This window comes from Silurus meridionalis, chromosome 17, assembly GCF_014805685.1.
Source record: "Silurus meridionalis isolate SWU-2019-XX chromosome 17, ASM1480568v1, whole genome shotgun sequence".
Classification (NCBI taxonomy): domain Eukaryota; kingdom Metazoa; phylum Chordata; class Actinopteri; order Siluriformes; family Siluridae; genus Silurus; species Silurus meridionalis.
The window spans coordinates 15,664,508-15,689,816 of record NC_060900.1 but is presented as its reverse complement, the minus strand read 5'-3'; the positions used below and the strand labels follow the sequence as shown (position 1 = coordinate 15,689,816).

At 37.9% G+C, this 25,309-nt stretch overlaps 1 protein-coding gene across 3 annotated transcripts in view; it reads left to right on the top strand.

Annotated features, from left to right (window-relative positions):
• Positions 1-25,309, top strand: part of dock8 (dedicator of cytokinesis 8) — a 61,848-nt gene that overhangs the window by 22,672 nt on the left and 13,867 nt on the right. For all 3 annotated transcript variants that reach the window (XM_046870620.1, XM_046870622.1, XM_046870621.1), the window contains 32 exons: positions 2,721-2,792; positions 2,922-3,030; positions 4,557-4,769; positions 5,001-5,086; positions 5,407-5,473; positions 7,764-7,913; positions 8,465-8,539; positions 8,634-8,793; positions 10,107-10,237; positions 11,031-11,124; positions 11,265-11,427; positions 12,837-12,948; positions 13,460-13,530; positions 13,635-13,779; positions 14,078-14,179; positions 15,104-15,199; positions 15,552-15,786; positions 16,037-16,201; positions 17,406-17,569; positions 17,955-18,050; positions 18,145-18,240; positions 19,250-19,399; positions 19,593-19,706; positions 19,806-19,961; positions 20,961-21,097; positions 21,781-21,944; positions 22,060-22,211; positions 22,362-22,544; positions 23,553-23,679; positions 23,940-24,027; positions 24,514-24,610; positions 24,959-25,093. In XM_046870620.1, the coding sequence (XP_046726576.1) occupies positions 2,721-2,792; positions 2,922-3,030; positions 4,557-4,769; positions 5,001-5,086; positions 5,407-5,473; positions 7,764-7,913; positions 8,465-8,539; positions 8,634-8,793; positions 10,107-10,237; positions 11,031-11,124; positions 11,265-11,427; positions 12,837-12,948; positions 13,460-13,530; positions 13,635-13,779; positions 14,078-14,179; positions 15,104-15,199; positions 15,552-15,786; positions 16,037-16,201; positions 17,406-17,569; positions 17,955-18,050; positions 18,145-18,240; positions 19,250-19,399; positions 19,593-19,706; positions 19,806-19,961; positions 20,961-21,097; positions 21,781-21,944; positions 22,060-22,211; positions 22,362-22,544; positions 23,553-23,679; positions 23,940-24,027; positions 24,514-24,610; positions 24,959-25,093 (4,105 nt within the window). The remainder of the gene's footprint in view (positions 1-2,720; positions 2,793-2,921; positions 3,031-4,556; positions 4,770-5,000; positions 5,087-5,406; positions 5,474-7,763; positions 7,914-8,464; positions 8,540-8,633; positions 8,794-10,106; positions 10,238-11,030; positions 11,125-11,264; positions 11,428-12,836; positions 12,949-13,459; positions 13,531-13,634; positions 13,780-14,077; positions 14,180-15,103; positions 15,200-15,551; positions 15,787-16,036; positions 16,202-17,405; positions 17,570-17,954; positions 18,051-18,144; positions 18,241-19,249; positions 19,400-19,592; positions 19,707-19,805; positions 19,962-20,960; positions 21,098-21,780; positions 21,945-22,059; positions 22,212-22,361; positions 22,545-23,552; positions 23,680-23,939; positions 24,028-24,513; positions 24,611-24,958; positions 25,094-25,309) is intronic.

Sequence of the window (25,309 nt, the reverse complement as noted above, 5' to 3'; positions counted from 1 at the left end):
TAATCGAGTAATCGGATAAGAAGTACTTTTATTTGTTTTTTTATTTAAGAGCAAAATATACTAAATATACAAGAGAAAATAAGACGGCTCTTTTAAAATGAACGAATAATTTGTTTACTTTTTTTTTTTATTTTAGAAAAATTACATTTTTATTGCTGAAATGTCATACAGAAATATCTGTGAAAACTAAACCCCCCAAAAATACAAATATATAAATAAATAAATATTTAAAAATCTATTTCAATTTCTTTAAAAAGCTAAACCCACTGTACGGTGTTTTCTTCATGTTTTAGTTTGAAATGATCCCAAACTTTGGAAACTTTCTGCCATTTTCTTCCCTCAGTTTTTCCTCGCCCCTCATTTTTTTCTCTCTGTTCCTCAATTGTATTCATTCTGCAGCATCTTCTGTGTTTACCTGTCCAGAGTGCTCAAGAGTTTAATGAAGCATTGCGGTAAATTATTTATTACTCGAGGAATCGTTTCAGCCTTAAACCTTTGCATTAAAACCTTGCGAATTTCAGCTTTAAACGTTAACTTAAAACACTTTCACTTTCACATTTGCCTTGTGTTTTTGAACAATCATTTCATTTTTAACTCTCTTGGCTTTTACTGATGTGATTTTACTCCACCCATACTCTAGTGTGCTCTAATAAACCAAAAAGTCGGGGTCCTGGGTCTGGGTTCTTATCCAAGTGGAACAATGGTTCAGATTGTTACTGGTGGAATTTCAATTTTATGAAGATTCACAGCAAAATGATGTCATAAAATGGGTGCAAACAGAGACGTAAAATTAGTTTTCTTCATTTTATTTGTGATTCTTTTTGATGGGACTGTAGTAGTCAGTACAGGCTTACAGATTTACAAAATTATGACCTCTTCTTGCTGTACAACATCTCGAACATAATCTTTGACACTAACGTATTTGAAAACATTTTCGTATTAACCTGAAACTGTGGGTAATATTTAGGGGTTGACAATGGAGGTGGAAAAGTACACAATGGTGCAAAAATGTAAAATAAAATAAAAGATTAAGTCAATTATCAATTATTGTCTTAAACTTGTATATGTGTGTTTGTTTTGAACTATGGAACAACACAGCAGAGGTCGTTTCAAAATCCAGAAGACAATAGATTTTCTAGAGAACGCACTTACTGACCTCTGTATTGAATTGTAAAAGCTGCATTTGTAAAGCAGAATGTTACCTACTGCGCTTTTGTTCCACCCTTAACCTGTATTACTTGGGTTCATTTACATTATTGTCATTCTATTCAACAAGGTTGTAGTTACACAGCTCTATCACATCTATCTGATATGATGTCTAAGCAGCGATTGTTAAGCGACTTTTTTTTGGAGTCTTGCCATCCACTGAAAAAACCCAGACCCAATGAATGAAAGGAAAGGAAGGAGCTTTTCCGGCAAGTGTTTGAATGATGTTCCCAGGCTAGAATGCTGAGCGCACTGAAATATGGTGCAAAATAGCCCTTTTTTGCTGAGCAAAAATTTTCTTTAATAAATTTGATATGAAAGTACGAAGGAACGTGGATGTTGTAGCTATGGAAGAAGAAATGGCTATCTGATGCCTCAGTAGATAGCTCAATCATTTATTTCTTGTGAGTGTGGATGTGCTCAGATGGAGCTGGACATTAAGATTTTTAAAACGGAATACACAGTTTTGAGGTCTGCGGGTTGTTAGTTGTGATAATGTGCTCTGAGAAACCTGAGAAATGTCTGGCAGCTTCTTTGTGTGTGATCTGGTCAGTATTATTCATACCAGTAGACTACTATTCTAACAGTCAATAAGTAGTACTATAGTCTCTCGCACTGTCTTAAAGTAGCTGCGCTTGCGAGAGGGGATTTTTTACAGGAACGAATACAGAAGCTGCTTTTATACAAGAATCAAGTCTGCATGGATGCACTTTCATATTTGCAGACTGCCCACAGCGACATTTGACCCCAAGCCTGCAGTTGAACTCCAGTTAGAGACAGCACATTAATCAGAAGTTCAAGTTGGACCGAAAGTGGAAGTGAAGATGGGACAGCGGGGGAGTTGGGAGAAACGGATACGAGTTCTTTGCATTTTATTAGTATTAATGTGGATGAAAATGATCTAATAGTAATGTGAATCCTACCAAATAAAACGAAAAATAAAGAGAAATTAACCAGAAAAAAAAAATTGAGGTTGAATTTATCCTGGGCTCAGAAATCCCTGTTCAGGATAAAGGTTGTGGCAAGCTTATGGATTATATAAAGGATGTGTGGACTAAAAAAAGGACAACATAAGTGTGTGAGCTGCTAAAAAAAAAGCTTCTCTAAGCCCATCCTCTGGAACTGTACAGAAAAAACCCCACTATTCTTTCAGCTGGTGGTTTACTGAAGGTAGTGGAACGCTGTCTAACAATTGGCTTGAGCATCGTGAGCATGTGATTTACGTCATTTCCATTACACATTAAAACATTCGCTGAGCCCTTATGCACTGCAGATGTGGGTGTTATCCTGGAAGAGACCACACCCATCAGGATTAAAGTGTTTCATAGTTTCATCAGGATTGAAATGTTTCAACAATCATAGATGCAGTGATTCATCCCTCTAAGGGAACAAATGGACCTAAACAAAATGAACCACTGGTTTTCAGTTTACTTTGGCACTCGTCTTTATGTACCATATCGAGAGAAAGAATAAAGAGCGAGACATGTGTAAGAGTTTGTGTTTCTTGTGTGCAGGGTGGAATTAGAGCCCCATGTGAGAGACTGTGTGCAAAGTTACACTCAGCCTTGGCTAGTGGTCAACAGAAGGTGAGCTACTTCGTTGTTAACGTATGTTAAATCACACTTATGTTCCAGGAGAAATTTCTGGAGTCTTGGTTTTATATTGCAATGAAGCTGGTCAAGGTTTAACCTCAGATATTTTTTTTTAATGTACAGATGCCAGGGGGATGGATGGAGCGCATACTCTGAGAGGACAGGCTTTCACAAACTACTTCAGAGGCAAACGTTCGAGTCTGATGTCCAACCGGAAAAACAGGAGCAACCGGTAAATGCAATGATTTCTGCTGTTGTTTTGTGTCTGATACCAATTTATTAATGCTGCCTTTATTTAACGTCAGATACGACCACATCTATGAATATATACTCATGTAAACCAATAAAGAGATTGAACATTTAGGCAGGCTGTCAGAGAGACGTGTAAAAAGAGAGAAAGTCCATGAGCTTGAATGAATAGAGGGACAGAACTGGGGAACTTTCCCACAACTCGCTGGCTCTGTACCACCTTTTAATTTGAGGCCAGGACTACAATGAAGCAGACATTTTCATTCAGTTTAAGCCAGTTCCTCTCTGTCTAGCCTTGACTTGCCAAGTCTTAATTATCCAGAACAAAGATGCTTGTTTCAAAGCGTGTATTTTTCATGAGCTTGGAGCCCGAGTCAGATTTATGGGATTCCCTCTAAGGTTAATTAACAGTCTGATGTGGCTACACTTTCCACACACAGTAGCCCAACTCACAGATATTTAACCTAATAACCACAGTTTGAGAGTGATTCCAATACCAGTTTAGATGTATATTGTTTAGTGTAAACTGTTTTATCATAACAATAACTCGTGTGCGCAAAATTAGTTCCGGTTTGCCATAGAGAGGCTGAACATGAGTGTCCTGCACAGATTTCTGACCTCAACCCTACTGCATAACTTTGGGATGAACTCTGTGCACCCTCAGCTAAAACCCTTCACCAAAACAACTAAGACCAAGTCAAAAGCTTTCCCAGAAGAATAGACCATGCAGACCGACTTTGTGTTAATACCCGTAGTTTTAAAGTGTGGCCTTCTTTTCTGTAATAATTAATAGCCACTACGTATTTAATCATTCATCAGTCATTCAATATGGTTAACCACTGAAGCATCCAGAGCTTATCCCAGAGAAACAGTGGGCATGAGTAGACATGCTGTCAATAACAATATGTACAAAATTAAACACAATGATGTGTGAAAATAATCAACAAAGATGTGTCACCAAATTGTTGTAAGATGATTTTGAATTTATCACAGGAATTAGTAAAAGTCGGTATCCACACACATTCACACATTCTTTCACACCAAAAGGCAATTTAGCAGGGTCACCCCCACATTTAAACATATTGACCGCAAATAGAGCCGGACTCAAATATCTATTATGTGTGACATAAATAACACCACATGTCCTATCCAGTGCGCTGGCCAACAACAAGCAGATATATTTCTCAAGAGCGAATGATGTTTTGGAACCCTATGTTTATATCTTGTTCATTTTCTTCTGTATTAATTCAATGATTAGTTTGTATATACCATACAAGGTGGCATCAAAATTTTCAAGTACTTTTTTTAATGTACGGTTACACACCATCATCTTTACTGCAATACGGCTCTTCCAGCGTTCCTGCCACTTCTGGAATGTGTCCTGGAAGTCTTCTTTTCAAAGCGTGGAAAGCACCTTCTGTGATTCGTGCTGGATCTCCATAATGGTTTCACAATGGTTCCTTTTCCGAGCATCACGGTAACTTTCTTTGCTGCTTCTCTGATTTGTAGGTGAAGTCTCCGTCTTTGGCAGTGTTATGCGATGATGACAGTGCTCGCACTCTCACCTCCTCTGATTTCGACCTCAGGGGGCTTCAGCCAGACCCTCACCTTGACAACCTTCTACAGTTCAGTAACTTTGAGGACCTCGACCGCATTAACCTTGAAGCCAGACAAAACAACCGCCATCCTGAACTTTTTGCCCTCTATCCACCTACTGATGAGGTGAGCCATGAGGCATTCTCAACAATTTTAATCAATGATGTTCTCCTCTATAGCAATGTTCTCTATACATAAATCCAGGCTTTTTAAAACTTGTTGTAGCCAGGCAGCTCGTGTAGTGTAAGTACATTGCCTAGGTCCAACACATTTAATTAGTCAATAAGTTCATCAAGGAAATCACAGTATTCAAGCATTCAAGAATTTGGATTGGACTGATTTTGAATCCCTTTACAGGAAGATGCAGTGGAAATCCGTCCTATTCCTGAGTCTCCGAAGGAGCACATGGGCCTCAGGATCCTAGTGCGATGCCAGAGCATCAAGTAATCCCCCCCCTTTCTTTTTTTTTTTTTTTTTTGCTGTAAATGGATTCTTTGATTCAAAGCAATCAAATCTGGGCTTCATCACAACTTTTTTTCGCTTATGCCTTTTTGACACACCTGTTGTTGACAACCTGTTATCTATAATAAAACAGTTTATCTGGTTTCAATATTCTCACCAAATTTCAAAAGCCACCTGTTTGTATTCATTGCGTATTGTATTGTTTTAGTGAGATTATATTATCGAGGTGTGCGGCTGTGCAACTGTCAGAATGGTCATGATTTATTTATAAGCCCGTGCTTTTGTGCTTTTGTCCTCGCAGGTTTGAAATTGAGATCGAGCCTATTTTTGCCACCATGGCCTTGTATGACCTGAAAGAAAAGAAAAAGGTCAGTATTTGCTCTGCGCCACCGTTTGTAGTCTTTCAATGTGGATGTCCTTCTAAAGGTTATTGATCAGGACCGCCATTAGAGATGCATAGACCACTGAAGAATAGCGATTGTGTTCTCTATGTGAGTTGCTTAATCTAGATTAGGGTTGCCTGTTCTCCCAGAACTGTCTACTTTAATTCACTGTATGATAGGGCTATTCATGTTTATTTCATTAGATGTGTCTGTAATGAGAACCACCATATAGGGAGAGCTGCAAATTGTGTGAATTTGTGTAAAGCAGGGACTGTTAAACAGCCTTATTTTGTTGCACATAGGCACAATATCTGTCACTGTTTATTTTTTCAAGTGTGCTCCACTTTCTCTCAGCCGTATTCCCCCTACTGTTCTTTCATTACTCTTGCTGTGAACAGTTTAGAATTTTTAAAAATAACTCTGGATCAGTGTGTGTTTTCTTCCAGAGCAGAATCCTGCATTGAATTTCACTTTGCATTTCTTTTTGCATGAAATAAACAGACAACAGATGTCATCGTTTTCCAGAAGTACTACATTTATCATCTTAAACAAGTTTCAAGCCCAGTTTTGACAGGAATCGCGAGGAAGTGTAACATCTGGACATTGTGTACTGTATCTAGATGATTCCGCACGATTCAGAGTAGAGAGCCCAAATTCTGCCACATATTTGGGATAGCAGGATATTTTTTTGGAAGATTGGATGTTCATTTCAAGTTAAATTTTATTTGTACAGCATTTTAAACTATGGAGAGAATTTCAGATGTGGATTTGAGTTTAGATTCCCAATGAGCAAGCCAAAGGTGACCTTGGCATGAAAGGTAGGGCTTTAGGAAATGACAAGTGGGGAAAAAAAACGTTGAGTGGAACCAACCTCAAAAGTCTGGGTGACACTTGATGAGTCATTATAAGTCATTACTTTTACAAAGCTCTATATTGTTTACCAAAACCGCCCGCTATAAACGGAAAACCGCAATAAAAGGACGGCACCCCAGAAATGCTATTTTATGTATACAGTACTGTACTGTATTAAAATATAATTTAATTTTATAATTATTAATTATATTTTTATTAATAAATTTCATTATTTCAACATAAAACTCCATAAAAACAATTTCCTATACGTTTTTTGGTCTAAAATCAGCGAAACAAATTAGTTATGTGGTGAATGCAATTCCGTGATAAACCGGGAGCGCGAGATTCGAACCACGGAAAAAGCGTGGGATTACCGTATTAGGGTAATTTAAGATTTAATTTGAGGTTTATAGTGAAATCTATAGTATCCGAGGTGAAGAAAAAATACATTATAATGAATTAGATTTGAGCGGAAACAAGAGCGGTCATTAGGCTCTCTAGGCGAAGACTTAAAACAGATTTGGGAACTATCATCAAAAGCAGGAAGTGTGATGAAACATGAAACTTAGGATTTGGACTTTTAGTAGCAAATTTTTCAACACAACTAATAAATAGACAGTCCAATCTGAATGAACACAGAACAGGCTACCATCATCAGAAGGCAAACTAATGAGAGAACAGAGGCAAAGACGTGGCTAGAAGATACACTGCAACAGAGACAAGCACGTGGCATTCATTGCCACGCAAACAGTGAGACAACACAGGCATTATATATTTATCAACAAATATTGAGGCAAACATTAAAGCCTGTGCATATCTGAATACCAGTTATCTTTCAGATTCTGGATTTCAAACTACAATTTAATCTCTACGGATAATTTGTCTACTAAAAACTACTTATTATTACTGTACAGGTTCAGGTTAGGTTTTGTAATAATCAGTGGAAAATGTTGCACCTCCAGGCATTACATTATGTCCGGTGAAATGAATAACACTGATTATCTCTTCATCATGGCACTTGTTAGTGGGAGAAATGTATTAGGCAGCAAGTGAAAATTTTTTCCTCAAAGTTGATGTGTTAGAAGCAGGAAAAATGGGCAAGCATAAATATTTGAGTGACTTTGACAAGTGGCAAATTATGATGTCTAGACAACTGGGTGTGAGCATCTGCAGCTTTTGTGGGATGATCTCGGTCTGCAGTGGTCAGTATCTATCAAAGGTGGTCCAAGGAAGGAACAATGGTGAACTTGCGACAGGGTCATGGGTGGCCGAGTCTCAAATTGCTGAAGAAGTTAATGCTGTTAATGCTCTACGAATCAGGACTGTTTTGGCAAAAGGGGACCAACAAAATATTAGCCAGGTGGTCATAATGTTATGCCCAATCAGTGTAAGTATAAATGTTAATGTGATACTATTCTGTTAGATTTCAGAGAACTTCCACTGTGATCTAAACACAGATCAAATGAAAGCCCTTCTGCGCTCCCACACCCCTCGTATGGACTCCTCTACACTGGCAAGGGCTGCCATTTTCTCCATCTCCTACCCTTCTCCAGACATCTACCTGGTTGTTAAGGTAAAGCGACTGCATATCTACTTCTCCTCACCTCCAAATATTTTTTGGGTTTTGACGTCACGATTTTAATGACTACACTATATGGACAAAGGTCTTGGGATACCTGATATTTCCAGCCATAAGTGGTTCTTCCCCAAACTGTTACCACAATGTAGGAGACACCAAGTTGTATAGGAAGTCTTTGGATGTGGTAGTATTAAGCTTTCTCTTCACTTAAACTAGGAAATCCAGACCTGTTCCAGCATGACAATGCCGCTGTAAACAAAGCGAGAACCATGAAGTTATATGGTTCACCGCAACTCTATTAAGCACATTTGGGATGGCAACCGAACTTGAAAATCTAGCGGAACATCTTCCCAGAAGGGTGGAGGTTATTATATCAGTAAATGGGACTTAATGTGAAATGGGATGTTCAAAAAGCATATATAAATCTTATGTTCAGGTGTCTACAAACTTTTGTCTATTTAGTTAATATTTAGTGATAATGATACAGAGGAAAATGTTGATATTTAACATGATTATGATGGCAGTAATGTTTCTCTTTATAATAGTTAGAGAAAGTCCTGCAGCAGGGGGAGATTGGAGATTGTGCAGAACCGTATGTAGGAATGACAGACAATGCCAAGGTGATGACTAAGAAAACAAATTTCTGAAAGTAATATAAATTACTTTGTTTTAAAAATACACCTTTCTTACATATTATACCTCTCTTTCGTTCAGAACAAAGACAAGCTGGAGAAGCTTCGAAACCAAGCAGAGAACTTCTGTCAGAGGTTGGGTCAGTACCGGATGCCCTTCGCCTTTGGTACGGTCAACATCATGAATGTGATCAGCACAGCCACACTGGATCGAGACACAGCCGACACAGATAGCATCAATGGTAATTGTATTAACCCTTTAATGCCAAAATGTTTCATATTCGATACATTCGTTTCTGAGACCTCTGCACCTCCTGCATCAAAAATACTTTCCTCAAAAACCTGTTTAATACAATCTGAGACTTGTCTTCTGCCCCCTATTGGATTTATCTATGCTCTGCAGTCAATAGCAGGTTTTTCCAATATGGCTGACTTCATAAATTGACTTGCTAGTTTTTTTGCAGGGACATCTTTTCAGATTTTGAAAAAGTTGTGGTGAAAATAAACTTTATGTTGTTACTGATTTTTTTTTTTTATGTGAATATGTACTTTTTTGATGAAACTAATATTATACTGATATATTTTTAAGTATGTTATAGTACAATTGTGTTGAAAATATGATACAGTAGATATATAAAGTAATTTAGCTTAGTCATCAATGTATTGCATCTCATGATGCAATCTGCATTATTCCTGCTACAATGTCAAATACAAAATTTGATACAAATAAATAATAAGTTTTTATTTTTTATTAAACTAATTAAAAATGTAATGGTCATCTTGGAATCATTTTTTACTGAGTCCATACTAGTGGAAATCAAATATTTGTTAATTTGTGTACATCCAATTCTAATGTTGTAGCTTACTAATATTTGTCTGTTCAGTAAAACAAATAAATAATTATCATAATCTATATGTTATATTTGCCAATTCAGAGAAGAAAATCAGAATCCACAAACATTATTTTTCTGTATGTATTTTTAGATGTAAAAAAATATATAGTGTTGAAATTGTCATCGACATGCTTATGGATGGCAATTCAAGTGACTTTGGGCAGTAATTGGAAGATGAGAATCTCCAATTGAAGTGTTTGAGGAAAGACCATGTAATTAATTAGTGTAGCTCATGTTGAAAGGTAGAAGTGAGTCATGTATAATGTATAGAATTGAGTATGTTTTTTATACCAGGGTCAGTCTGAAGATAATTGGAGAGGATTGCATTAAAATATGAAATGCAAGACAAAAAACACCACAGCGTGGTGTGCGTAACACTTTTCTAATGCAGTCTGCTTCGGGTCGGGTGCTTCTTCACCTTCCGCATCATGCAATTACAATCGGATTATCTCAAATGTATCATAGTTTCAACAACGTACATTTACTTTTATACCAATATCTGGTTTCAGCCAAAACATTTCAAGGTTTCTCACAACATTGTTGTAGGGAACTTTTTTTCTTGCTCATTATTAAAATCTAAATATTGATATTTGTGTAACTTTATGCCGGCCGGCAAATCATAGTATTCTATTTTGGTAACTCGTTTTATTTGTTCGTTCCAGGCAAGAACAATATGGATAAGAAGGCCTACCTGCCCAGACGCAATTCAGAGAGGTTCACCACCCTGGAGGACCAGTCCAACCTGTCCAGCTTTAAACCCGCTGTCATAACCATTCAGACCCTGTTCAAACAGGTCAGCTCAGTGTTACAGGGATTTATATTACCGTTCCCGTCTGGTGGCTTTTCCGCTAAATGTTCACTGTTTTGTGTTTGTGTTTATATTGCACAACGTTTTACAGCCTGATCGTTATTTTGAAGTCTGATCAGCGTAAAACAGCTCAGAGCCACATTTTTTTTTTACATTTGAAAAAGTTCCAGTTCAATAACCTTGCTAACACAAAGTGGTCTCATACAGTGATGCATTCCAGAAATCCTTTTCCCGTTTGCAGAGACGAGTTACTGTTTATTTTTTAAGAGTGTGAAAATGTGTTTGACGTACAGTGTCTGGTCTGTATTCAGTCAAGCCAAAGATTGCTCAGAATGGTGTTCAGGTGTCACGTGTAAACACAGATTTAAGAATTATTCAGAAGTTATGTAAGAGTTACACATGCAAGTTGGCCTTTGGCCAGAAACAGAGCTTTGTCTAAGCTATGCATAATAACATTCTTGAAGTCATACTTCTATGCAGTATTGCCGTGAGCAAGCATCAGTATAAAGTCTAGCGCCACCACCTGACAGTTTGACATAGTCATACATTTATTTTTTTATTATTTAATACATTATATATACTGTATATGTATATATCGTGCTATTCTGTAATATAATGTTGTAATTTCAGACTCAATCGGACTGTTAATATGCATACATTTCTTGCACAAATATTCACCTAACTTTTAGATTAAGGTTCGGTGGCCAGCATACGCCACCAACTCTTTGTGTTCTGAAGTAATGAATGATTCAGATGAGCTGTTTGTGTCTGCTTGCAGGAAGGGGAGCGTCTCAGTGATGAAGATTTATTTAAGTTTCTGGCTGATGTCAAAAGGACATCCACGCTTCAGCGACGGGTCAAGATAATACCAGGTGATGTCTGTCTTCGAAAGCTTTCAAATGATTCTGATCTGCCAGTTGCAATGCACAAAATCTGTCATATTGTTCGGAGCCAGATGCCAGACTTAAGATTAATAGTTTTTAAGCTTTTGTGCTTGTGTTTGATCTGGCAGGCTTTCTGAGGCTAGAGTTGACCCCAGTGCCAGATACAGTGATACCGTGTCTGTCTCCTGAGCTCATCCCCATTAAACCTGTATCCGAGAAAATCTTGCGACCTGTCAAAGAGCTGCTCGAGTTTCCGTCCAACGATGTCTACGTCCCTCACTGCATATACAGGTTGGTCTGTGGCTTTTTTAAAATCCTATACCATGTTTCTCCTTTATTAAGTGTACATAGTCTTATAGCTGGAGGAGCTGGGGGAAGAGGTGACCATTTGTAAGTAAGTAAGAGTATGGTTTTGAGAATGTTGATAGAGAAGTATAGAGAAGGTCAGGAGGAGTTGCATTGCGTGTTTGTGGATCTAGAAATAACGAACGACAGGGTGTTAAGAGAGGAGTTGTGGAATTATATAAGGACATTGTATTTGTGCAGGACATGTATGAGGACAGTGTGACAGCAGTGAAGTGTGCAGTAGAAACGACAGTCTGGTTCAAGGTGGAGGTGGGACTGCATCAAGGATCGGCTCTGTGCCCTTTCCTGTTTGCCGTGGTGGTGAACAGGGTGATGGACGAGGTCAGACAGAAGACTGAGCAAATAAGCGGTTAAGCAGTGCATAGTAATGTAGAGTGTGTTAGAGAAGTGAAGAAAAGGGTGCAGGCAGGGTGGAGTTGGTGGAGAAGAGTGGCAAGAGTGATTTGTGATAGAAGGGTATCTGCAAGAGGGGAAAGTTTATGACTGGTGAAACCTGCTATATTGTATGGTTAAGAGACAGTGGCATTGACTACAAGGAGAAGGTTTGGACATGTGCAGAGGAGGGACATGGGGTGTACGGTGTATAAGGAAAGTATTTATAGCGCTTCACTTTCTCCACATTTTTTGTTACAGCTTTATTCCAAAATGGATTCAATAGATTTTTGTCCTAAAAATTCTACAAATGTACCCCATAATGACGACGTGAAAGACATTTGTTTGAAATCTTTGCAAACTTATTACAAAAAATAATGATTTGGACTCCACCTGTGATAAATTCAGATGATTGGACATGATTTGGAAAGGCACACACCTGTCCCCCAGTAAACCGTGCATGTCAGATCATAAACCAAGTTGTGAAGTCCAAGGAATTGTCTGTAGATCTCCAAGACAGGATTGTATTGACGCACAGATTCGGGGAGAGGAACAGCGACATTTTTGCTTCATTGCAGGTCCAAATTAGCACAGTGGCCTCCATTATCCGAAAATGGAAGAAGTTTGGAACCACCAGGACTCAAGTTAATAAACACAACACTAATGTGGTAATGGTTTGGTGCATACAAAAACCCAGAGACTCCTTGGCTATGCTATTTAGGCCCTTGGAGGTCTCTAGAGTATCACTGTTCTGGAGAAGTGGTAGAAGCATTCATTGAATATTGGGTGGTTACTGCCATCTAGTGTTGAGTGAGAACCCTGCTGCAGTTCTTAAATGACTTCAGAACAGTATCCTGGAGCTTGAACCATAGAACCATCTTTAAGTATTTTATGTGACAGAAATTCCTTTTATAAACCGATTCATCTACTAATCTTTGTTCTTTCTGCATTTTTATTCGCAGAAACCTGCTGTTTGTATATCCTCAGAGGCTCAACTTTGGCAATCGAGCGTTGGCATCTGCCAGGAACATTACCATAAAGATCCAGTTCATGCATGGAGATGATCCACTCCCTGTTAGTACACACACTTAGCAGACACTGAAAGAATTAAAAAGTGTTTAAATGCCAATGTATTCTTGCAGACTTGTACAAAAGTCTTTACATTTATTTAACTTTATCATGACATTTCTATGAGAGGGTACAGAAGTGTCTGCATTCATTTGTGGATAAAAATAAAAACAGTAGATTTAATTTAACAATAAACTGAATGATTAGAGAAATGTGAAGCATCTAATGTGTATATATCTAGCGAGAAGACTGGAGGTTGAAATATACAACAAAATAAACAGAAAGGCAATGAGGAAAAAAACAATATCATGAGATATCAGAGAATATTTGTCACATTGATCAATGTGAAATATAAACTTTTTAATTGATAACTGCATATACAGTAGTAATTGATGAAACCTCGTTGAATCCAAGAATGTTAAAAATGTCTTGTTGCTAAAAGGTATGTTTCTTTGTGTTTTTCTTTTTTTTTTTTTATTCTAAAGGTTAAATAACATTTGTCTATCTCTCCACCAAGGTTATATTCGGGAAATCAAGTGGTTTAGAGTTTCTGTCTGAGATCTACACCCCAGTTACATACCATAACAAGTGAGTCTACTCCTGCAGAACTGCATTTTAGATCTTCTGCATATTAAAATCTGCAATAAAGTGTAATAGGAAGCACACAGAGTCATGAGACTTGCTTTTTGCAGATCTCCAGATTTTTATGAAGAAGTGAAGATCCGTCTTCCGGCTCGCCTGACTGAGAAACACCACCTGCTCTTCACCTTCTTCCACATCAGCTGCCAGCAGAAACAGAACCAGAGCGGCAGCTTGGAGAGTCTCATCGGATACTCTGTGCGTCTTCGCAGTTTGCACTTTTCTTTTTCAACTTTGGAACATCTGCTCCAATTACCAATGACATGCATGGAAAAGGCGTTTGTAAATTAGTCTAAGAGGAAATGATGTAGTTTGGCATGCCTTTTTATTATTATTAATGCAGACGTGTTAAAAAAAAAAAAGAATTGTCAAAAGCTTATTAGTTTTCATAACCCATAAAACTAAAGTATATCTTTGTCAGAAGACGAAAGTGTTTTTTCTGTGTTTAACACACATTTATAACATGTGCTGAAGGTTGAGTTGTGTTTTGCTGCAGTGGTTACCCATGCTCAATAATGAGAGGCTGCAGATGGGAGCTTTCTGTTTGCCCATTGTTCTTGAACGTCTTCCCGTGAACTACTCTTTACACTCTCCTGAGGTACAGTACAGTAAGCCAAATCACTGACAGCATGACATTTTAACTTGTTTTATTCTTGTGATATATTTGATGTCACTGCTTAGGTCAGTTACATGTGTAATGTCACTGTAGTAAAGTTTTCATACAGCCAAAAATATCTATAAATAACTAAATAATTAAAAATATATATATGTTTTTGCCTATAAAACTAATGACTCTTTCTAAAATAATCATTTTAGGTACAGAGTCTGTTTCATGACTGCAATTATATATAAATATATAATATATATAATCAAAGATACCAATGCTTGTCATGTATTATAGCTGCAGTAGGAATTAAATCCTATATTAAAGGCAAATTACTTTCTTTTCTTCTATTTCTGTTTACTTCTAGTTGAAAAACACAAAAAACAAAAACATATTTTGGGATATCCTGAAGTAAAATGATTTGCTTTTAAAACAGAAGTAATCATAAAATTCTTCTATGCTTTTTGAACATCCCATTCCACAATTAGTTCCCATTTGCTGTTATAAGAACCTCCACTCTTCTGGGAAGATGTTCTACTACATTTTGGAGTGCGTTTGTGGAGGTTTGCGCTCATTCTGCCACAAGGGTGTTAGTCAAGTCGGCTACTGATGTAGGGTGAGGAGCATCCCAAAGATGTTCAATAGGGCTGAGGTCAGAGCTCTATAGCAGGTCACTCAAGATATTCCACTTCAACCCATGTAAATCCTAGTTCAAGTGACGAGAATATTTAATGCTCATAACCCAACACAAAGAACCACATATGGCTGGAAAAGTCAGGTGGCCCAAAAAGTTTGTCCAGATAGTGTGTATTTATAGTAGAATATATAAATGCAAATATAATGTTTAAGGTTCTTGCAGGCTGCTTTGGGGATTTATTATATATAATTTTAAGGTTTGATTTTTTTTTTTCTACGCAGAAATTACCAACCCAGGTTCCACCAGTCAAGTGGATTGATGGCCATAAAGGAATTTTTAGTTTGGAAATTCAAGCTGTATCTTCAGTTCATACACAGGTATGTAACACATGTATGTAGATTTACGTGCATGCTTTTAGATTTTCACTTAGATGCTTCCTGTTTTAATATCAAATTCCAATGGTTTAAATTCAATATCATGTCATATTCGATCATCATATTTTGTTGAAATTGGCAACACAGATTTAAAAGGTTTGTCAACTCTGGAGTGTAATGAGATTTTTGCCAGAAGTTGCCAGGGTACTGTTCATACCTTTTAAGGTTGCCAGGTTTTTCATGAATAGAGCTTACAGGGCAAATGAATGATGGCTTAATTAAATATTTACATCACAATATTATAAAACATTTAATGTTCATATATTTAGCATTTATTAAGCTTGTTGTATACCAGGAGAGTCACCTGGAGCGCTTCTTCACTCTGTGCCATGCTCTGGAGGGGAAGGCTACATTCCCTATCCGCGTAGGGGACGACAAAGTGCCAGAAAACAAGCTGGAGCATGAGCTAAAGCTCAGCATCATATCTCTGTCCTCTTCCAAACTGGAGCAACTTGTTCTCTTTCTCCACCTGGTCCTGGACAAGCTGTTCCGCCTCATCATGCAGCCCATGGTCATCGCTGGCCAGACCGGTGAGCAGATAAATATTTCATGTTTATACCAGTGAATCTTTATCTACTTTATTTATTATTATCGATATGTATTTCAGAGATTTCACATTTTAATTAGCCATCCTAACTAGATTATAAATAAATACATGCAATTCATTGCATCATCGTTCAGCATACTTGAAGACTGCACGTGTTTATCAATAAGCAATACAATTGAATCCCTTAAACCCTGTATCATTTATTTTGTGTGTTTTGTGCTTTTTTTTTGTAGCGAATCTGGCACAGATAGCGTTTGAATCAGTGGTGTCCGTAGTAAACAGCCTTCATAACAGCCAGGAACTGGCCAAAGACCACCAAGGCAGGAACTGTCTCCTAGCAACCTACCTTTACTATGTGTTCCGGTTGCCAGACACTCAACTGGAAGTCATTAACGCAGGTGTGAAAATCTGATCATCCAGGATTAGTAGTGATGCAATACACTGGCATGATGGAGGGATTTTATTTGTACAAAAATAAATAAATATATATATATATATATATATATATATATATATATATATATATATATATATATATATATATATATATATATATATATATATATATATATATATATATATATATATATACATATATATATATATTAGGACATTGTGTTCATTTTATCTTTTTTTTTTTGTTGTTGTTTTTTTTATTAAAATTTAAATAATAATGCGGTAGGCCTGGTGTTCATTTGTGAATGATGGCATAGATAAGGACATGAACGAATGACCATGCATGCCTATATAGTCAATAGAATCACTAATAAGAAATTCAAAGATACATTATGTAATTCACAAGATTACATTAAGATTCAACACAGCCATTGTCTTTTAAATCAATGCATCAATCCAAGCAATAATTTTATACAGTGGTCCCCCTGCAACTCGCGGGGGTTACGTTCTAAGACCTTTTTGAGTTCCGAAAATCCACGAATTTTGGACGCACTCCCGCAGCCCCTATGGTACCTTAGTGAATTCATCTAGACATTGTCACTTTAAAAATGTAATAGTGTACAGTATGCATACTCAACAGGAAATTTGAAGTAATGGACATTAATGCTTTATTTATCACTTAAAATGAATAATACAATAATGTTAAAAAAAAAAAAGAAGAAGAAATTATTCAATTTATTACTGAAAACAGAATTAAATGTTATTCTAACCTTCCTGAACATTCCTACCTGCTGTGGATTGTCACAAATTTTAAGATAATCCTCAATTTGCCGTAGTTATGTTCCAATGAGAACCTGCGAATTTTCCAAACCGATAGTTCCGAACCGCGAATTATTGGGGATCGACTGTATTTGATATGAAAATCTGAATGATTTTGAAATAAAATTGAGTCAGAATGATCAAAATGTACACACTTACACATTGTCATTGTAAAGATCCCCAAACATGAGTAGGGTGTTTCTCATGTCCTTGATATAACTAATAATATGTTACAGTTTATTATTTATTTAAGAAATATTTTCCATCATTCTGTATTACTCTGAGTTGAACAGATTCAGGCTAAATATTTGTAAACTTTCATTGTATTTGAAGGCTGTGATTTGACTTTTATTATTATTATTATTATTATTATTTATTTGGCTTCAGGTGCACTGGTACAGGAGAGCAGGTACAGCACTATGGGCCGAGCCACAGCCACAACTGTAGGCAACATGCTGCTCAGTTCTCGCATCCGCTCTAGCAGCAACCCCGACCTTTCTGCTCAACAGAGCTCAGAGGACGCTGAGGTCAAGAGCATACTGGTTGAGAAGGTACTTATTTAATGGTCTTGTGTTCTGATGTGTATATATAGAGAGATTTGGGAAGTGGTAGCTCAGTGGTTAAAACATTGGACTTGATTCTTGAAACTTGAAGGTCTTTAAATCCCAGCAATACTAAACACCAATGCTGGACCCTTGTGCAATTAACCCCTTCACTGCTTTGTTTCAAGTTGCCCTGGATAAGGTTGTGTGCCGTAAATGTAACTAAAATAGCTTTAGAATATGTGTTTTGCCTTTTAATTAAACATTTTAATATATTTTTCCAAAACCACTTGGCTCGCACTTTTCGAGCATTTTCTATTTCTTGCTTTTTATTATGTCATTCATTATTCTACATCCAAATTGCATACAATGTAAAGATGGTGATTTATTCCAGGGTTTGAATCATCCCGGCAGCAGGATGTCCACTTTTATTGATGTCACCAATCGCTCTCAAATTACCGCCGGTAGCATGCGGCTCTCAAACAGAAAGGTACTTGTCTCTTCCCAGCGCATATTTAGTGATATGAGTTCATCAATAATAGATAACAGTGTGAAACAGACATGTGTGTACGAATCTCTTTTAGCAATTTCATGAAGAATTGGCTCTACAAATGGTGGTGAGCACTGGCGTCTGCAGAGAGAACGTCTATAAATACGCCTGGTTCTTCTTCGAGCTGCTGGTAAGAGTATAGCAGGGCTTTCTGAATTACTGCCCTTATGTGCAGTTAAAGGGGAAATTCTGGAGCACCTGGAGTTTTCTCCTGGTTTATTACAGTTAAATCACATTTTACTTTCATTTTCCTAGATCAAACCGAATGATACAGGATAGAAATGAAATTAATAAGGGAAAACTTAATCATTGTGGAAATGCATTAACTACCTGCTGTCAGATCCTAATAGAACTTTAGTAAATGATTTTAAAGCGAGGTACAATTAAAGGGTAAATGTATTAGGCCTGTAGGTAAAAAGTACTATTCTGTCGTCTACATCTGCCTTTCAAACTAACTACCTGCATGTCTTCCCTCACCACATCCATAAACCTCCTCCTTGGCCTTCCTTTTTTCCTCCTGCCTGGTGGCTCCATCTCCACTAAAGAGTACCTACCTGTCCAGCCCCTGTCTCTCCCAATGAAAATCATCTCTACCACCTCCAGCTCCATCTCCTTTAATAATTCAAGAGTGAACTTTCTCTTTCACTCTTACTGATACCTTTCTATCACAAATCACTCCTGCCACTCTTCTCCACCCACTCCACCCTGCCGGCACTCTTTTCTTCACTTCTCTAACACACTCTCCATTACTTTGCACTGTTGAGCCCAGGTACTTAAACTCCTCCACCTTCTCCACCTCTTCTCCCTGCATCCGCATCACTCCACTGCCCTCCCTCTCATTCACACACGTACTCTGTCTTACTCCTACTGACTTTCTTCTCCACCTCTCCAGGCTCTTCTCATCCTGCTTCTTAGTCTCTCCCTACAGACAATGCTAGTGATATGATCACATTATTATTTTTGTCTTTTCTGGCTCTCAATGTTCGGTGTAAATAAATTGCACGTTTGATGACCATTTAAATAAAAATGGTACAATATAGGCTGCTCAAAACATTTATCTGTTAGATGGAGTAAAAACTTGTGTGTGTGTGTGTGTGTGTGTGTGTGTGTGTGTGTGTGTGTGTGTGTGTGTCATGCAGGTGAAAAGCATGGCTCAGCACATCTCTCAAATGGACAAGCAGGCAGTGCCTCGCAAAAATCGTTTCTCCGACCGTTTCAAGGATGACATCACCACCATCGTCAACGTGGTGACTGCTGAAATCGGCACTATCCTGGTGAAACAGCAGAAGGTTAGGCTTTTAAGTTGTATGCTTCAATTTGTACTTGATGTACTTGAACATGACATTTTACTTTCACCTCCGCTGCAGGCTTGGATTTCACGATATTTAAAAGCCTTATCCCGATCCCAAGAGGCGGTAAACGTTAAAATGTCGCCGAACTTGAGAACGGTCAACAGTGTGAATTAACGTATTATGTTTACAGGAACAGGAGCAGGCTGAAAAGGTGAACATTAGTCTGGCGTTTTTCATTTATGACCTGATGTCTCTTATGGACAGAGGCTTTGTCTTTAGCCTTGTCAAGAACTACTGCAACCAGGTAAGGCAATCTTGTACACGGGTGCAGCAAGCATTAGAGAAAAAAGTGTGTCTCTCTTTGTCTCTGATCCTCACTGTGGGGTTTTTATTTACTTCGCAGATGTCAGCGAAGAGTGTGTCCATGTCCACTCTGATCACCCTGAGACTGGAGTTTTTGAGAGTGCTCTGCAGTCATGAGCACTACCTGAACCTGAGCCTGTACTTCAGTAGCTCTGCTTCTGCTCCCACGTCCCCTTCTCCATCGGTCACTTCGCAGGTCAGTAAATCTCAGGGAGACAAACCCACATTACAACATCCATCTGATTATGTTAATTCTTTTACCCAGGCTGGATGGTAAAGATGGAGAGAAATTAAATCCAGAAAATCCTGAACAATGCCTTATTGCTGTTATTCTTGCTGGGACCAGACACAGATCTGAGAATGCACATTTTAAACAGTAAAGTGCACCTAAAGATACAGGCTAGAGTAAAACTCACCCAAATTATTAACATTTAAAGGAGTAATATTCTAAATGAGCTTCAAAATATTGTTAAACTAGGTTCACATGTAATGCTCAGATGATAAATATAAATACGTTATTTGGTGATTTCTCATTTATTTAGATTTACAATTATGGCATTTAGCAGATGCTCTTACTCTGTGGTAATGTAGTAGAGCTGGAACTTTTAGATTAAACTAAGCTTCACCACTGAGAAAACCACTTTTCCCCATATTCATCTTCATTTAATGCTTGTTGGTCTTTACACCGTTGATGATGGCCCTCGTTAGCACCAGTTATAACGAGGAATTGGAATTGGAAATCAACTTTGTTGTCCACTGCCCTCTCTTAAGCCAAACTTGCTCACTAGTGTAAGCAGATGTTTATTGTCTGGCCACACATGTGTATGCCATGAATAAGAAAAAATACACATTTAAAACCTGTAAAGGAGCCGCTTGTAATATTTAGGGCCTCCGCTATTTGCGTGGTGAAACATAAATATGCTTTCTGTTCACAATGTACTCAAACAAGAATGTCCATTAAAATCCACAATAAAGATCATCACTAGTTTAAGGTTTTTACGGGTCTGGAAACATCTGGAAAAATCACAAATGGCACTTTTTACGTATGTTTAATTAAATGAAAAAGATTGCATAATTTTGTCCTTGTTGTAGACTTTAGGGCACTTCTACTGATCAGGTTAATTGTAATTACTGTATAGTCGTCATGAAGGTGTGTGTGTGTGTGTGTGTGTGTGTGTGTGTGTGTCTGTTGCAGACCTCAAGTTCATGCAGTTTTCTAGACCAGAGGATTGTAGCCATGTTTGATTTGACTCAGGAGTTTAAACAGCAGCACTATTTGACTGGCCTGCTGCTGACTGAACTCAGTGCGGCTCTCGATATGGAATCAGAAGGGTCAGTCCAACACACTTTACACAGACAAGGCATAATGCTAGCCTTGTTAGTTTTTTGAACACTGGTTTCTAATGCTCTGGCAGTGCTCAGTCTATATTCCTTAAGCAGTACAATACGTTACATTTAAGATGATATTATTTAAAAGCAATACTGACCCTGACACTTCTCATAAGTCCCTGTTACTGAGCGTTGAAATTTGGTCAAATCACAAAAGGAATTTAATAAATTGAAAACTGAAAAGTAATAACAACTGTATTTATTCTTGTTACTCACATCCAAAGTAATTGCAGTATGGAAACTGCCATTGTGTGTTTCTATAGAGTCTACATGCCCCCTGCATGTAAAAGTAAAATAAATATAGGTGTCAAATAAGCCTGAATTTGATCATATTGATGAATAAGCATTTTTTTCCCAATTTTTATCACAAAATATTAGAAGTGCACATGCAGTATATAAACATATTTGTGATATATATTTATGCCCATAAGCTGAACATTGGAACATAGTTGTTTGCTACTGTATAATCAGGCACAGTATAAAAGAAAGATTACTTATTATTTAGGTCTTTGAGAATGTTCCTTATATGTAGTGTTAAATGTTTCTTTCATTGATTGAATAATGCTGGGTGTGTGTGTGTGTGTGTGTGTGTGTGTGTGTGTGTGTGTGTGTGTGTGTGTGTGTAGGAGTAAGGTGCAGCGCAAGGCCATAAATGCCACATACAGCCTACTGTGTGCTCATGATTTGGACCCTCGGTGCTCACGGTTAGAAGTCAGGACTAAGATTGCTGCTCTTTACCTCCCCCTGGTGGGGATCATCATCGACTCCCTCAACTACATCGACTTTACAGGTGCTCTTGAATTTTGTACTCGCAACAACAACTTATCAGATGACAACATCCTCCTCTTAGTGCTGTATAAACTTGTTTGTGTATATATTTATCATGCATTATACAATTTCTGTAGTTTCGGATGCACGTGGCAGCAAGACCAAGTCCAGCGGGCCAGAAGACGATTTTGATAATGTCCCTCCTATCAATCAATCTGTTGCCATGGCAATTGCAGGCAACCCGTTCAACACCTTGGCGAGAAACGCACTGGTGTCCATGGCCTCTGTGGTGAGAATGATATTTTTGCCTGTCAAATATAGGCCCTCAAATATAAAAACTTTCACTGAATTCTGAATTCCACTTCTGTTCTTCTATCTTGCCGTATGTCATCGGTATCATCCAAATGCTTTCTAACAGCCCTGTTTTTTTCTTCCACAGTCAGGTAGAAGCTGTAGCACTCTCTCTGCAGACACCAGCCGTAATCTGCTGGTGTGTTTCCTGTGGATCATGAAGAATTCCGACCAGAGCTTAATCCAGCGTTGGATATTAGACATATCACCCTCTCAGCTCAGTCGCCTCCTCGAGCTCCTCACCATCTGCACCTCCTGTTTTGACTACAGGGTGAGGGCCTTTATTTAAAAGAACTGCAGTGTTTGTACCGACTTAATCTCTATTCACTGCTACAGTAGACCATGTGCCTCGATGTGAGCAAGGATAAAGACGTTTAATGAAAGTCTGTTGTCTGGGGGTTTAAACAATCCAACAGTTTTTTTGCAGAAAATCTTTCAGTGGTTTATTCAGCATTATTTTTTTAATTAAGTTGTGCATAATTTCAGAAACTGTTTGCTTTTTCAAAGGGAAGAATGTGAAATATGTTGCGGATATGGGTGTGTGTTTCCGAAATAAACTCTCATGTCAATTTTTTGATCCGACACCCTGAAAAACTAAAGCTATCTGGTCACACCAATTTGTTTGTTTGTATTTCTATTGATGTCCCAACGAAACACAATGTTGTGCGCTGTTCTTTTCTGAAGCCAAACACTTGCTGCTCTACACATGTGAATGAAGAATGTGGTCTGGATATTGATGGGAACTGTTTTTATTAGATAAGACGGATGCCGGACAATATTGACAAAACCAGCTTATACAATAGGAAAACTATGAAAAAACTGAGTATAGTACAGTATCTGTTACAGCAGTCTACACGCTATAACCCACAGCCACTTTGTAATATAAGACTTCACAGAGTCAAAATGATTTCCAGAACCCCCAGTAGACTTACATTAGTTGACACTTTTTTTGCTAGTCTTTGGAACTGGGCAAGCACTTTGTAGCTTGGAGCCCAATGGACTAGCTAATAATTTTAATATTTGTCCATCCCTATAGTATTTTAACATTTATGAACTACCCGTAGGATTCTCATATTTAGGTTTAGAGTTAATAGGTTCTCCATTCTCTTCTCAGTTTGGGGAAGCATCCAAATTCTTGATTATTGCTTGCACACTACATATGCAGGAGATAGAGAAGTTAACTCATATTTTAAGGTGTGACTATAAATGTGATGACATGAGCATGCGTGTGTGTACTTAGTGGATGTACGTATGTTTTTGTTTGTATGGATGTGTGTAGGGGAAACAAAGCTCAGATAAAGTGAGTGTGCAGGCCCTACAGAAGTCTCAGCAGGCTAAAGCTCGTCTGGAAGAGGCACTAATAGGAGGCCTGGGAGCGAGAGGAGAGATGATGAAGAGGGTGGGAGGTGAGTGTTCCTCTTCCATTGCTTCAAAGGGCAGACAGAGAAATCGCTTTTGCACTCTGCTTCCAGGCAGTGCAATGAATAATGTAGAGGCCCCACTGGTACAGAATGAGCTATATAGATGTTGGCTTAGCAAGACATTCACATATGGAAGTCATGTATTGTCTACCAGAAGTCAACCCTATTTCCTTTTGATGGAGTGATGATTTCCTTATATTGAGTTGTCATCTCCTTTTCTCTCTCACTCTCTCGTTTCTCTGAAGCTAATGACCGGACTCTGGGCCAGAGAGAGAACCTGCGCTGGAGGAAAGACCTCACACAGTGGCGCCAGACCAACGACAGACAGGACAAGTGTGTGCAGATAATTTCTTTATATTTATGATGCAATCTATCAATTCATATGCATTCTAGACCAGATGGAATTAATTACATTTCCAGCTACATAATCTTTTTTTGCTTACAAAATGCCAGGATAAGCAAAATACATGACTGAATGGTGACTATTGCCATTGTTGAGACACATTGGGTTGATTATGTTTTGTTTCGCAGTGCTGCTCCACATTACCACTTTTGACGAACGGCACGGAATCTGAACGAATAACGTGTTTCAAAGCAATGGATAAACAAATACTTCTCTGTCCAAGCATATTTAAACATTTCATTGGCAGTCATTTTGTCATTTTATAAATCAATCTAGAGAGGGTAAATAAAATAAAAAAATGTAAATGTATGAAAGCCTAGGAAAACTCTTTTCACGCAGTATTATTGACCACAATTATTAACAAATGGTGTGAAATGATGTGTAATGATGTGTCGTTGTCTTGTGTGTATTCTAAGATCTAAAGCAGAATTGGACCAGGAAGCCATAATCAGTGGGAATCTGGCTACTGAGGCCAACCTTATAGTCTTGGACCTGCTGGAGATCATTGTGCAGGTAATGGAGGAGAGTGCCACTTGTGTTCATCACACACTGTCAGCATAGTTTGCTCCTGCTCTCCTAGTGTTACTTTGAAGTAATGAAAAATCTGAAAAAATCGTGTCATTAGACTTGAAAGAAATCTTTTTTGGCTTAAACTGAAGTTACTTGAAAACATTTTCGACAAAAGAATTGAATTAGATAAATACTGAAGAAATTAAAAACTGATGCAAAAGTAATGAAATACATGTGGTGTGTGTGTGTGTGTGTGTGTGTGTGTGTGTGTGTGTGTGTGTGTGTGTCTGTGTGTGTCTGTGTGTCTGTGTGTGTGTTGTGTGTACTTGTGTTTGTTTTTTCTCCCACCAGACTGTACCACTAGCAGACTATAAGGATAGTGCTGTTGGTGGAGTTCTGAGAGTTTTGCTGCACTCACTAACATGCAACCAGAGCACCACGTATCTCTCACACTGCTTTAGCACAATCCGAGCTCTCGTTGTGAAGGTACAGAAAGGCTGTGGTTATTCTGCAAAATGCGTTCATTCAGTCATTTAATTAATTTATTTTTAATTTAGACCATGTGAATAACAAATCTCTATCCACATTAAATACTGTACTGTTGAAAGATTTATGATCAAACTCTTGATGTCACCCAAATGAGGATGGTTCCTCTCAAGGTTTCTTCCTCATAACATCTAAGGGAGTTTTTCTTGCCACAGT